The 14,096-nt window shown below is 34.0% G+C and overlaps 1 protein-coding gene across 1 annotated transcript; it reads left to right on the plus strand.

Moving 5' to 3' along the window:
• Positions 1-6,116: 6,116 nt before the first annotated feature.
• Positions 6,117-13,673, plus strand: LOC126880718 (glutamate receptor-like). Its single transcript, XM_050644764.1, has 5 exons — positions 6,117-6,129; positions 6,177-6,365; positions 8,356-8,696; positions 8,772-9,043; positions 13,310-13,673. Exons 1-5 carry the CDS (start codon positions 6,117-6,119, stop codon positions 13,575-13,577), a joined length of 1,083 nt encoding a protein of 360 aa, XP_050500721.1. The 3' UTR covers positions 13,578-13,673.
• Positions 13,674-14,096: the final 423 nt, after the last annotated feature.

Raw genomic sequence — 14,096 nt, forward strand, 5'->3', positions numbered from 1 at the left:
ACGCATCTGGGACTTCTCACTTCTTTGAACTTATTCAGTGTCCAATATTTTTCAGATCTTTTCAGATATGAAGAAGACCAATTAAGTCAACGTTTTCTAACGTTTTTTCTGATAATTTTTAGGGATACCCATTCGGATGCATCGTTGAAAGTTACTTCAGCTCTGCTAAAAGTTATCACGGAAATGGTTAATATAAATCCAGTAATGGTGTATGATACTGATTCCAATAAATGCAGAGGAATGATTGACGATTTGGAAAATGGACGAGCTGAGCTACCAGGCAAGAATCTATGTTAAACTCTTGGATGCCATATAAAAATAATACACTTTACTGACCACTACCCCTATACTATTAAAAGAAAGTTTCAATATATGAAATGTGTAGTAAAGGTATCGGAAATGATAGAAAGCGTTGTTTAAGACTATTCCTCTATTTGACTCAAGTTTTGGGATCAGTATGCCATATTTTCAACTATATTGCCCCCGTATCTTCTTTTAGGGTGCCTGTCGTTCCGAACGTTGGCGATCATTCTGGCTGTGATGACTCTGTTAGTTGCTATACGGAATAGTTGTGTTGAGGTCTTTCTATACCATGCTCTCAGGTTAGCAAGCCAGGATATTCTTCTTCGTCCTGGAGCCCTTTTTTCTTCAATTTTACCTTGCAAAATGCACTGGAGCAGCCCGTATCTGCCTTGATTTCTCATTATATGCCCCAAGTACTGCAGCTTACGGCCCTTCACGATGTTGACTAAATCTGCGGTTGTGTTCATCCTCCGTAGTACTTCTTCATTGGTGACTTTGTCTGTCCATGGTATCTTCAGGATCCTTCTGTACAACCATAGCTCAAAAGCCTGAAGTTTCGATAGAGTCTCCGCCTTCAATGTCCAAGTTTCTACTCCGTATAGAAGCACTGAGTAAACGTAACATTTAAGGAGCCTTATTTTTGTTTTTAGAGTGATGTCATGGCTCTTGAAGAGAGAGCTCATAGTCAAGAACTTTGCCCCCGGATGCCACATCACTACTCAAAATAATTAAATTACAGAAAACAACACTCTATACTCTAATAACGAACTGCTAACCACTATTCAAAATAATAATTATTAAATTATGACAAATAACACTTAGCGCTGTTTCACATTATAAGAATTTAAACGTGCGAGGGATAGAACGCACGACATTCCAATGGTGGCTCATGTGATCATATGGAGCCTTTCTCAGTAGACGGTGGTTGGAACGTTCGGTGAAGTCGCCGTGTTTATGTCGTCCCTCGCTTACAACAACAGACGGCAGCCGTGCCGTCTTTACGCACCCAGTAGCATAGGCAACTTAATGCATCCTTTCATATATGATACAGTCGTTCAGCCGCACGAAGGTAGTTTACTTGGTTGTTTGGTACATTATTTTCATTTACACTTTGTGGCTGTTTGAAGTAGGTGGATATATTTTATATTATGATGTCTCAGATTGATAGTGAAATATTAATAACATTAATTGAAGCGAGACCTGTTCTTTGGGACAAAACAATAGAAATATATAAATATAGAAACCTGATGAGAAATGCTTAGAATGGTGTATGCCGTGCACTTAACAGTGAATTTGACGAATTAGGTGATAAAGAAAAAACACATTTGGTAAGTACAGCAAAATGAATTATATGTTACTGATAACAACGGTAATTAAAACTGCTAAGTATATTATAATAAACTTTATTTTACATAGTTGCAATTAACGTTGAGTATGGAGGGTGTTCCATCAATATGTGTGAATATAAAAATATATAAATCGTATCTTTTTGCGTCCATAGGATGGACCCAATGAATTCGGTTCCTCTTATTTCTCTTTCTTCGACGATAAAGTAACCACAACGCTATAATTATTTAATTTCGTCCCATGTAATATAACTATACCTTTTATTCTACGAAATTATATTTAGTTTTATAGGATTAACGACTCGGTGAAGACTGGAGTAGGGGGCCATTTATCTAAAAACAACATTTAAAACGAGGTGAACAAAATTTAAAAATGAGTGTATGACGGAGGGTCTTTTAAATTCTGTACATGAAAAACATAAATTGTAATGTTGTTCTCAAGCTATTTGCTTGTGGCATTTTTGTAATAAACTATTTTAAATGGGAAATAAGCCACAATTTAACTAAACAAATGATTTTATTAACGTTTCGACGCCCAAATCGGATGTCGAAACGTTAATAAAATCATTTTTTTAGTTATTGTGGCTTATTTCCCATTTAGAATAGTTTATTACATAGATTGTATGAGCTAATTAGATGAGCTAATCCAAGATTCCACAAATATCTTAGTATAACAACGATTATAAAAATAAATTAAGACTTTTAATTAAACACATAAGAAATAATAACTGACAAAATAGAAATTGCAAATGAATTAAATACGCATTACAGTACATTAATAGGACAAAAGTATGGACAAAAAATACCCATTTGTAATGATACATCGTAATGATACATATCAGACACCGTATCCGTATCATGTACCTACCTCAGCCACAAAGTCTAAATAGAAATAATATACCAAACAACACAGCAAAATATCCTCGTGCGACTCAATTCTTATTGTGTGAAAAGGACAAGTGCGTCAAAACTACCGCACGAGAAAACGCTCGCACGTTCAAAATTCTTATAATGTGAAACAGCCCTAACCCTCTACTAACGAACTGATTCCCGACTAAAACGCTTATCTTACTAAGACGGTATCCTGTCGGTTGTTCGGGGATCAAACTCGCCTGATTTAAAGCGTTCTTCTTCCTCTTGATGTGCCTATACGTGACGAATTTTGACAATCATCATGGCAATCTTTATCTTATCTGCAGTATCGCGGAAAAACTGCACGAAGTTGTGTTGAACCAGGCTCTAACGTTCTTTAACCAGGATGTTCTTCTTATTGGTTGACCTCGCTTTACAAATATTTTTCCTTGCAGGATGGCTTGGAGGAGGGCATATTTGGATTCATTTCGCATTATGTGTCCGAAATATTCTAACTTTCGAGATTTATTGGTGGTCAGTACCTCTCGGTTCTTCTTCATTCTTATGAGGACCTCCTCATGTGTAACCCGGTCAGTCCACGAAATTTTAAGAGTTCTCCGATATAGCCACATCTCAAATGCTTCGAATTTTGAAAATTTCAAGATCTTGTTTTGATTTCAAGACAAGATCAAGACAAGAAGTAGTTTTAGATTTCAAGACAAGACAAGAAGTTGTATGTCAATACCAAGATTTCTTGTCAAGAAATCTTGAAATATCTTGACTAATAATGAAAACTCTAAAACGTATTTATTAGTGAAAAAGATAACATTATTTTAACATAACATAATATATTTTAATAATTTATTGAACACTTTATTTTATTTTATCTCTCGCAGATTGAAAATATTTCCAGTTTGTCTAAAAGTAAGTTTACCCCAATTACCACCAATGGGAGTGTGCAATATTTTTCCCCTTCGAGTATTGAAGAAAGTGTTTTAAAGCTTCTCAGACACTGACAAAATTTACAAATTAGAACCCATTCTTTATCTAATATTTTGCAATTATTTAGATTTTCGATGTCACAACATGTAGTTAAAGCATTTTTAACACTTAAACACTTAAACCCCATGTTAGCATTTCGAAAGTTGAATGCCATTTTGTAGACACATCTAATTTTGGCATAGTCATCTTACAATAATTTATGGCCTCGCAAGCACTGTTAAGTTTAAGTTGCATTTGCCCTGAGTGTTTGATCTTTTTTGAAGAGGTCTTTAATTTTACTTACAGAAGAATTGAAATCTAGAGCAGAATCATTTCTATCATTTTATACTTTGATCTCATCCTCCAAATAATCGAAATTCTTTTCGATGTCTAACTGTTTCATAGGCGTAACCAGGATGATCCTAAGGGGGGGTTACAACTACCTGAAAGGGGGGGGGTTACAACTACTGGAAGGTCTCTGAAGGCTATGGTGTTAAGCGTATAGAGCTCAAAGTACATCCCAATGGGGGGGGGGTTACAACCCCCAAAACCCCCCCCCCTGGTTACGCCTATGAACTGTTTCGATTTGGTTCAATAGTTTTTATGAAATCCTGGACAGCTAAGTTTAGAATAGGTATGTGCGAACCATACAAAATGCTTATTTTTAAGCATGCAAGTATATCAATTTTTCGTTAGTCAGGAAACAAATGCAGTTCGGGGACTCCCCCCCCAGTGACAATCGAGGCCGTGTCAGCACGCAACGCAATAAAAAGGTCGCCGGTGAAACACCGGATCGGGTAATCAAGAAATTTCAAGATGGAATTTCTTGAGTCAAGACAAGACATAAGATGTCAAGAAAACGTCAAGACAAGATTTTTTTTAATTTCTTGAATTTTTCTCAAGACAAGACAAGAAGTTGTTGTCAAGACAAAAATTCTTGTCTTGTCGACCCCTAGACAAAATACAGCCTTGCCTCACTCAACGCATGATTTTCACATATTCGGTGTGTTCACCTTCAACTCTGAGGTTTTCAGTTGGATTCCAGTAAAGGTTTATAATTATTCTCAGATCTTGGTTATCCTGCTTCTTTTAGTATTTGCATCATCTTGTGGCGTGCTGTGCTTGATCAGACACTTTCTCGTAATCAACCAGGGCCCGGATTCCGTGCACTGTAGATATCTACACCTCGCTTTCTATCGATGTCAATTTTCGTAAAAATATTTGAATTTTTAGCTTTAATTGAATTATTTTCTAGTTTTGCTAGGTTATACTCTAATTGATGCTGAAGTGACACTTAGTAAAACAAGAAAATATTTGAATTAAAACTAAAAATTCAAATATATTGACATTCATAGAAAGCGATCGGCGCGATGTCAATATATTTTAATTTTTAGTTTTAATTCAAATATTTTCTTGTTTTATTAAGTGTCACTTCAACATCAATTAGATTATAACCTAGTAAAACTAGAAAATAATTCAATTAAAGCTAAAAATTCAAATATTTTTACGAAAATTGACATCGATAGAAAGCGACGTGTAGATATCTACAGTGCACGGAATCCATGGCCAGACCTGCGTATACGTCGCAATAGGGCTTTTCATCGATTGCCATTTGTTTCGAGCTTCTGTCATAATGTTGTATAATCTGTGTATAATATTAATATATGTACACGGATTATACGACATATGACAGAAGCTCGAAACAAATGACTGTGAATGAAAAGCCCTATTGGGTACACGACAATTAGACCGAAATCATTAGACCGAAAGCAGTAGACCGAACTCATTGGACCGAAAAGCACTTTACCGAAACCTCACTAGACCGAACAGCATTAGGCCGAAATGGTACATAATATATTAAAAAAGATTGCAGTAAATTAAAGACAGATATAAAAAAGATTTTTTATATCTGTCTTTTTGTTTATTGGATTTTTTTTGTGTTATTTTATATATAGACTGTGTAAATTGTTACTCTGTACAGTCTGATATGAAATAATTTTCATCCGTTAAACAAATTAGTGAAGGTAAAAATAAATTAAGGGTAGAGTTAACACCATTTCAACTGTTTCTAATAACCATCCAAATAACATTTAGTTGTAATTACATTTTGTCTTATCTCTTTTACTGCGACAAATAAAAAGAAATTAAGGGTAAATTTTATTTGCTTCTAATTTTAATTTAACAATAAACAAAAAACAAAGCAAAAAACAACCTCTAAACTATTTTTATTATTTAATTTTTAGTATTGTACATAATAAATAAAAAATAAACGAAAAACAAATAAAAACAAAAAAATAAATAAAAGGAAACAAAGCAAAAAACAACCTCTAAATTTGCCAGTACTTTGTGCTGCCAGTCCTAGGCCTGGATAAAGGGTGAAGGGAGGTTGATGATACCCTTGCTCAGATTACAATCCTGTTTGAGCACCCTGTATTATGTACCTAATGTTTTTCGATCTTCTGCTTTTTGGTCTAGTGAGGTTTCGGTAAAGTGCTTTTCGGTCTAATGAGTTCGGTCTCTTTACAGTAAACGCGCAATTGACGTCTCCGCATCTCTGGAATAAGACTTAAGACTTCTATTGAGAACAAAGCCTCTATCGTTTTTTAATGACTTGTATTTAAAGCGTTATACAATATGATATCGCGATGTATACAAGAATTGAAACTTACATTGTTTATTCATTTTTTTTTGTAGTTAACTCTCTTTTTATCTCGCTAGACAAGATAGAAACCATCGACTTTCTTGTGCCTTGTTGTCCATTTTCTCTTAAGTTTATCTTAAGAGCACCACCACTGACCTACGTCTCCAATTTATTCATTCTACCGTTTGACCAGTACGTATGGCTTAGTTGTGTTATCCTATTGATAATAATGTGTAATATGGGTAAGTTTTCTGAAGACAGCTTGCTTCTTACAATATATACAGGGTGTTTGGTAAAGGATGGGCCATAGCTTAAGCTTAGATTCCTGAGCTTAAAATAGGTCGATTTAAGCTAACTTACCTTAGTACAAAAGTTGATAATAACCGAAATACAGGGTGTCAAAGTTAAACTTTTATTTTATTTATTTTTGAATATTTCCTGACAGGCATGGGACAACAACACGAAATTTGTTAAGTGGTGCTGGTATTGTATAATTTACTAAATTATGTTAAACAAACGTTTCTGGCTACTACCAGAGGCGTACGATGGGGGAACGTGAATGGTTGACCCTTCCCAAATTCTACGCCACTGACGGAATTGCTATTTTAGTGCAATTTTTTTATTCTCCGATACTTTCTATGTAAAAAACATACTCTTCATTCGTAACGATAAAGCCATTAGTTTTCGAGATATTTGAAGCTAAAAACGAAGGAGCATAATACATTAATCAAAATAAGTGTGCCTTTTCATTTTTAACTTTAAATATCTCGAAAACTAATGACTTTATCGTTACGATTGAAGAGTATATTATTTGCATAGACAGTATTGAAGAATCTAAAAATTATGCTAAAATAGTAGTTTCATCAGTGGCGTAGAATTTGGGAATGGTCAACCATTCACTTTCCCCTGTCGTACGCCTCTGGTAGTAGCCAGAAACGATTATTTAACATAATTTAGTAGAGTGTACAGTGCCTACACTTTCTGCCAAGTATCACACGGATATGTCAAATTATTTTAAAGTATTCTTTATTTTTAAATAATTTATTCTTTATTTAAAACTTTAAGAACTATGGGTGCCCGGTACTATAAAACTGTTTGACATATCCTTATGGTACTTGGCAGAAAGTGTAGGTACTATACACCCTACTAAATTATGTTAAATAATTGTTTGTAGTTAATACCAGAGGCGTACGACAGGGAAAAGTGAATGGTTGACCATTCCCACATTCTACGCCACTGATAAAACTGCTGTTTTAGCATAATTTTTAGATTCTCCAATATTTTCTATGCAAATAATACACTCTTCAATCGTAACGATAAAGTAATTAGTTTTAGAGATATTTGAAGTTAAAAATGAAAAGGCACACTTATTTTGAAATGTATTATGCTCCTTCGTTTTTAGCTTCAAACATCTCGAAAACTAATAGCTTTATCGTTACGAATGAAGAGTATGTTTTTTACATAGAAAGTATTGGAAAATCAAAAAATTGCACTAAAATAGCAATTCCGCCGGTGGCGTAGAATTTGGGAAGGGTCAACCATTCACGTTCCCCCGTCGTACGCCTCTGGTAGTAGCCAGAAACGTTTGTTTAACATAATTTAGTAGATTGTACAATACCAGCACCACTTACCAAATTTCGTGTTGTTGTCCCATGCCTGTCAGGATATATTAAAAAATAAATAAAATAAAAGTTTAACTTTGACAACCTGTATTTAGGTTATTATCAACTTTTGTCCTAAGGTCATCATCATCATCATCATCCAACCAATTTACGTCCACTGCTGGACATAGGTCTCCCCCAATTGTTTCCACACTTCACGGTTTTGTGCTGATTTTTGCCAGTTTTTACTAATCCGCCTGATATCATCTGTCCATCGTGTAAGCGGCCTTCCTCTACTTCGTTTATCTTCTCTTGGTCTCCACTCCATCAGCCTTCGTGCCCATCTTGAATCTTTCAGCCTGGCGACGTGTCCTGCCCAGTTCCATTTGAGCCTGGTGATACGTTCTACAACATCTGCGATACCGGTTGTTTGTCTGAGATCTTCATTTCTTATTTTATCCCGTAGAGTTACGCCCAGCATGGATCTTTCCATGCGCCTTTGAGCAACCCGTAAGTTAGCTTAAATCGACCTATTTTAACCTCAGTATTCTAAGGTTAAGCTATGGCCCATTCTTTACCAAACACCCTGTGTATTATATCTATATCGTTGTCAATTATTGGTTTCTTATAGCGTATCTGATAGCACTTTGGGAAGTACATGATCCAGTGTTTAAAGAAATGGATCACAAAAACCAAGTTGAGCAACTTCAACCAAGAATTCTCGACAATTTAATCATGCAAATAGGAATTCTGACGGAGCAAGGAGCTGAAGCCGAACCGAAAAGTTTTTCTGGGCGGATAACATTTGTCTTTTCTGTCATAGCTGTTATGTTCTTATTTACTGCGTACTCAGCCAATATCGTAGCTCTCTTGCAAAGCACTACGGAAAGTACAAATACCATAGAAGGTTTATTTAATTCCAATATGGATTTAGGTGTCCAAAATAATAGTTTAATTGAGGATATGTTCAAGGTAATTTGTTGTTCAGGAGAGGAGAAAACCTCCTCTCCTGTTTTTAAATTTGAAATTTAACTTTTTATCTTTTAGTTATCTACGGATCCTCTGGCAAAAGTTGCATATGACAAAATATTTACAAAAGACAAGCAGTCGAAATCCATGTCTTTGGAAGAAGGAATAGCAAAAATGAGAAACGGATTTTTCGCTTTTCAAACGAATCCTTCCTCTGCTTATAAAGAAATAGCTAAAACATTTGAGGAAAGCGAAAAATGTTCTTTGACGGAAGTATCGCTTTTTAAACGAAGAGATCCATATACCGCAATTAGAAAAGGATCGCCTTACAGGGATATCATTAAAATTGCGTAAGAATCGTTGCAATAAGTTACATATTAGATTAGTTTCAGATCAAGTTCAGATAGTCATTTAAGTACAGGTTGATTATCAAGTTTTCTTTATTGGTTTCTGCCTCTGGGGTTATTGTGGAATATACCAGAAAGGTTTTTGAAGCGAAGCTTTTTTTAATTATTCTCTTAAGTAAAATAAATAATCGTCATGACACCTGAATTAGATGGAAGAGGAAGAGTAAATTTACTCAACAACGTGAGTCCGTTATACCAATGTAAACATTAATGGGTACCGTGTCCTATGCCTTCGTTAGATCTACCATGAGTAAATGCAACTCTTTGGCTCTTGGCAGCCTTTTTTCGATTACTTGGAATTGGATTATACAGAAAATGACGAAAATGTTGCCTATTGTTGCCATTCTTACGTACAATGGACTTCGTGTGCTAGTTACGGTAATACCTCTATAATTATTTAGCTCTTGTTTACTACCATTCTTATGTATAATGTTATCCATCCTTCTTTCCGTGTGTGGTACCGGTTCTCCATTAAAAAATCTGTTAAATAATATCGTCATTAAAAAAAAACTAAATGCTAATAACTATGCTAAAATAATTATAAATTGTAAAATTCCCTCATCTTCCTTAGTCTCAGCATCCGTTATAACTTGCAAATTGTAGAAGCCTCGGGGGTGTTACCAGAGAAGGTTCCCATTGTTTTCAGCCTGATAGGATGTAGAATAGCATTTTTGGATGTTGTTTTATGTGCTATTAGATTGAAAACTTAGTTTTTTTTGTTAGCAGTTGCCGCTAGGGCATCCCTGTCATTTCGTTCGTTGCAATCCGTGACTGCACGCCGGGGTTTGTCCTAGTTGGGTCAGAGAAAGCAGCATAATATACACACATATTATGTGCCTCCTGATGAGAGACTAATAAGTTTCGAAGCCGGTAGAAGTGCTTGCTGCACTCTCTGATTGAACTGGAATAATGATGCGGCTGTAGTTTGGTGTTGCAACGAAATTGAAAATGGTTATTCATTTTTGAATATTGTTATTATTTTTGCTAATTTGTCAATGCCATTTTTTAGTAGTTCTGGAGTATTCTTTCCGACCATGGGGAACGGCCGTTATTACTTTTTGGTCTGCTCCTCGTTTATATTGATTGGCTCTCCTATGACTTCGATTATGTTGTGTGATGCGGTACTGCAGTGGGACTCTATAACTTTTATAGCGAAAGCGTAAGCAAGTCGTAGCGAAGCGTAGCAAAGCAACGGTTCAGTTCGAATCGTACTCTGTATTGTGTGGCTTCGCTTCGCTATACTATCGCAATACTCTACGAACTGGACCGAATTGAAACGAACGATTGGGTAAAAATTAACGGCAACACAGCACGTCGTTTCAAGATTTTAGAGTTCTGTAATAATTGTCTTGTTCTATGCCATAGATAAACTCCGTCCTGTGGAAATGTGATGTGATTCTACATATTTGACAGATTTAACTAACCTATAATTCCAAAAAAGCATAAGGTAAACAAAAACAAGTGTTTATTGTTGAAATTAAATAAAATGTTGCCTATAAATTTAATAATTTTCGACGAACAAGAACGTAGGGATCAGTTACGGCTGCTTCGTGAAGAAGGTAGATTTTTAAGGGATAGAAGTGATTATTTTGGTTTGCCGGATTTACGATTCATAGAGTTGTTTAGATTAAATAAAGATTTATTCCATTACCTTTTTAATGAATTGCAAAAATTCCATAAAAATTCCATAAAAACTAAAAAAAAATAAAATTGCATAAAATTAAATAAAATTAATTAAATTGCATATAATTAGATAAAATTAAATAAAATTAAGTATACAGCGTGTCTACTTAAGTTGGAAACATATGGGAATAGCTATTTGTATAACAAGGGAGGAAAGTGCTACTTTTCCTCCCGAGAATGAAGTTTACTGCCCGACGCGTAGCGGAGGGCAGTAATCATTCAAGGGAGGAAAAGGCACTTTACTCCCATGTTATACATATGGTTTTTCCACCTTCCTCAAATAACAAGTCATTTTTTTATTTTTACTTAATTTATTTATGTAACTAACCAACAAAATTTATTAGAACTAAAACTAGCAAGTAGGTACAATATAACTGTCAACTGTCAAATATAAGTCAAATTATTAATGTAAACATTGTTAAATCAAAATAACAATTTACTGTTTTTTACCATTCTGCAAAATAATTCTGTTTTATAAATAAACGTTAAATGTATAGATACTTACGTAATAGAAAATAGATATTGTACAGGGCGTCAATAAGTTATATTTCATGAATGACGTCACTTTTACTTTTCCTCCCTAGGGAGGAAAAATATTTTCCTCCCTAGGGAGGAAAAGTACAACTTTGCTCCCTACAATCAGGTCCGGAAAAGTATACTTTCGGTAGAGGTAGGTGGAAAACTTTTTTTCCACCTACCTCTACCGAAAGTATACTTTTCCGGACCTGATTGTAGGGAGCAAAGTTGTACTTTTCCTCCCTAGGGAGGAAAATATTTTTCCTCCCTAGGGAGGAAAAGTAAAAGTGACGTCATGATATTTCATTCATGAAATACAACTTATTGACGCCCTGTACAATATCTATTTTTATTACGTAAGTATCTATACATTTTAACGTTTATTTATAAAACACCCTGTATTTTGCACAATGGTAAAAAACAGTAAATTGTTATTTTGATTTAACAATGTTTACATTAATATTTTTGACTTATATTTGACAGTTGACAGTTATATTCCACATACTTGTTAGTTTTAGTTCTAATAAATTTTGTTGGTTAGTTACATAAATAAATTAAGTAAAAACGAAAAAATGACTTGTTATTTGAGGAAGGTGGAAAAACCATATGTATAACATGGGAGTAAAGTGCCTTTTCCTCCCTTGAATGATTACTGCCCTCCGCTACGCGTCGGGCAGTAAACTTCATTCTCGGGAGGAAAAGTAGCACTTTCCTCCCTTGTTATACAAATAGCTATTATTATTAATTTTACGAATAAAAGTTATTCTTTATAAACAGTTCTGCATACCCCAAAACCTAAGATTCAATCATCAGATATAAAATTTTCTCAATATTATACGAGGTATGTCAAAAAATATGAATTTCGGTCAAGGGTAAAGTACCTTTATTTCTCTCAATATCGAAAATTCTTATGATAAAAAGTTGTTTGAAATTAAAAACTAAGATCAAATATGCAATTACATGCTTCTAATTGAAAAACAAATTTTTTCTCAAATTTATGGTTACCCAACATCGTTTTTAATTATTACAAATATGATAACCCGTTTATTATTCATTTTACGAAAAAAAGTTATTCTTCATAAAAACCTTTGCATGGTCTAAAATCTAAGACACAACCATGATATATCAACTTTTATTAATTTTATACGAGGTGTGTCAAGAAATATGAAATTCGCTCAAGATGATAGTACCTTTATGTTTCACAATATTTCAATTAGAAGGATGTTATTGCATATTGAAACATAGTTTTTAATTCTAAACAACTTTGTTAATAACCGTTTTCAATATTGTGAAAAATAAAGGTACTTTACTCTTGAGTGAAATTCATATTTTTTGACATACCTCGTATAAAATTAATAAAATGTGATATCTGATGGTTGCATCTTCGGTCTTAGGACATACAGAGCTTTTTATAAAGAATACCTTTTTTTCGTAAAAGTAATAATAAAAGAGTTATCGTATGTGAAATAAATAAAAAAAAGTTATCAATATATTTGAGAAAAATTTGGAAAATATTTTTTCCAATTAGAAGCATGTAATTGCATATTTGATCTTAGTTTATATTTCCAAACAACTTTTCATAATAAGAATTTTCAATATTGAGAGAAATAAAGGTACTTCACTCTTGAACGAAGTTCATATTTTTTGACATACCTCGTATAATATTTAAAAAATTTGATATCTGATGATTGAATCTTAGGTTTTAGAGCATGCAGAACTTTTTGTAAAGAATAACTTTTTTTCGTAAAATGCATAACAAAAAAGTTTCCCATATGTTTATAACTTAAGTAGACATATTTAATTATCTACATTAATAAATTTAATCAAATTAAATAAAAGTAAATACCTAACATTAAATAAAATTAAATAAAATAAATCGAAATCGAATCTGATCGAAACGAATTGAATCGAATCGAATATAATCGAGTCTATAAGAAGTATTCACTTCTGTCGGCACTCCACAAGTGCCATTTCTATTTTTAATTAAAATATTTCTTTTGTGTCTTTCAGACTTTTAAAACTAGCCGAGATCGGAGTCCGAAATCGCTTCATAGAACGCATTTATACCAGAAAACCAGAATGTCTGGGACAAGGAGCAAATTTTGCAAGTGCAGCTATTCTGGATTGCTACGCAGCTTATATTATTTACGGTATAGGCGTGGCTCTTAGTTTCAATTTTTTTCTTCTGGAACTTCTGATCCATAAGAAATTTGGGAATACCCGGATAAGAAGCCTGGTTGTGAAACAAATAAAGATAACGGCAGTAGCACACCAATAGGTCATACACTATTTCAAATACACCTTCACGTCAGATTTACTAAAAAATAAATGTATTTGTTGGCTTAAATTTTTTAATTACATGAATATCACTAAAGTTTTGCTGAGTGTTGTCCTTCTTTTTTCATCTCTGTTACTTCCATTATTCATTTTGTTCTGCTTGTTCCAAAACGACACAATAAAATAAAAGTAGAAGAAAAACTAACTGACCCAATTGAAGCTGGCAAAGGGATAAGACAGGGGGATTCCTGAGTCCTCTATTGTTAAACCTGATCATGGATAAGGTAATAAAAGAAGTAAGAACTAAAAGAGGATACCAAATGGGAAAAAAACAACCTAAAATAATCTGCTATTCAGACGACTCAATAATACTAATCAATCTCTCAAAGTGAATAATACTCTTTACAATAGTCTAGTCTAGTCGCAACATAAGGGGTCCCGCGAAATTCTAGCTCGCCGTGATTTGATGGTGGTATTATAGGTAGAGCACCTACACGATTGACAGACGACGTCAAAAGGA

Source organism: Diabrotica virgifera, chromosome 2, assembly GCF_917563875.1.
Source record: "Diabrotica virgifera virgifera chromosome 2, PGI_DIABVI_V3a".
Classification (NCBI taxonomy): domain Eukaryota; kingdom Metazoa; phylum Arthropoda; class Insecta; order Coleoptera; family Chrysomelidae; genus Diabrotica; species Diabrotica virgifera.

What these genes read in the sequence shown, in the direction of transcription:
- LOC126880718 (XM_050644764.1), top strand. An exon ending in GATAATAATGTGTAATATGG is followed by an intron (nt 6,366 to 8,355) that starts GTAAGTTTTCTG and finishes GGTTTCTTATAG; the next exon opens with CGTATCTGATAGCACTTTGG. An exon ending in TAATTGAGGATATGTTCAAG is followed by an intron (nt 8,697 to 8,771) that starts GTAATTTGTTGT and finishes TTTATCTTTTAG; the next exon opens with TTATCTACGGATCCTCTGGC.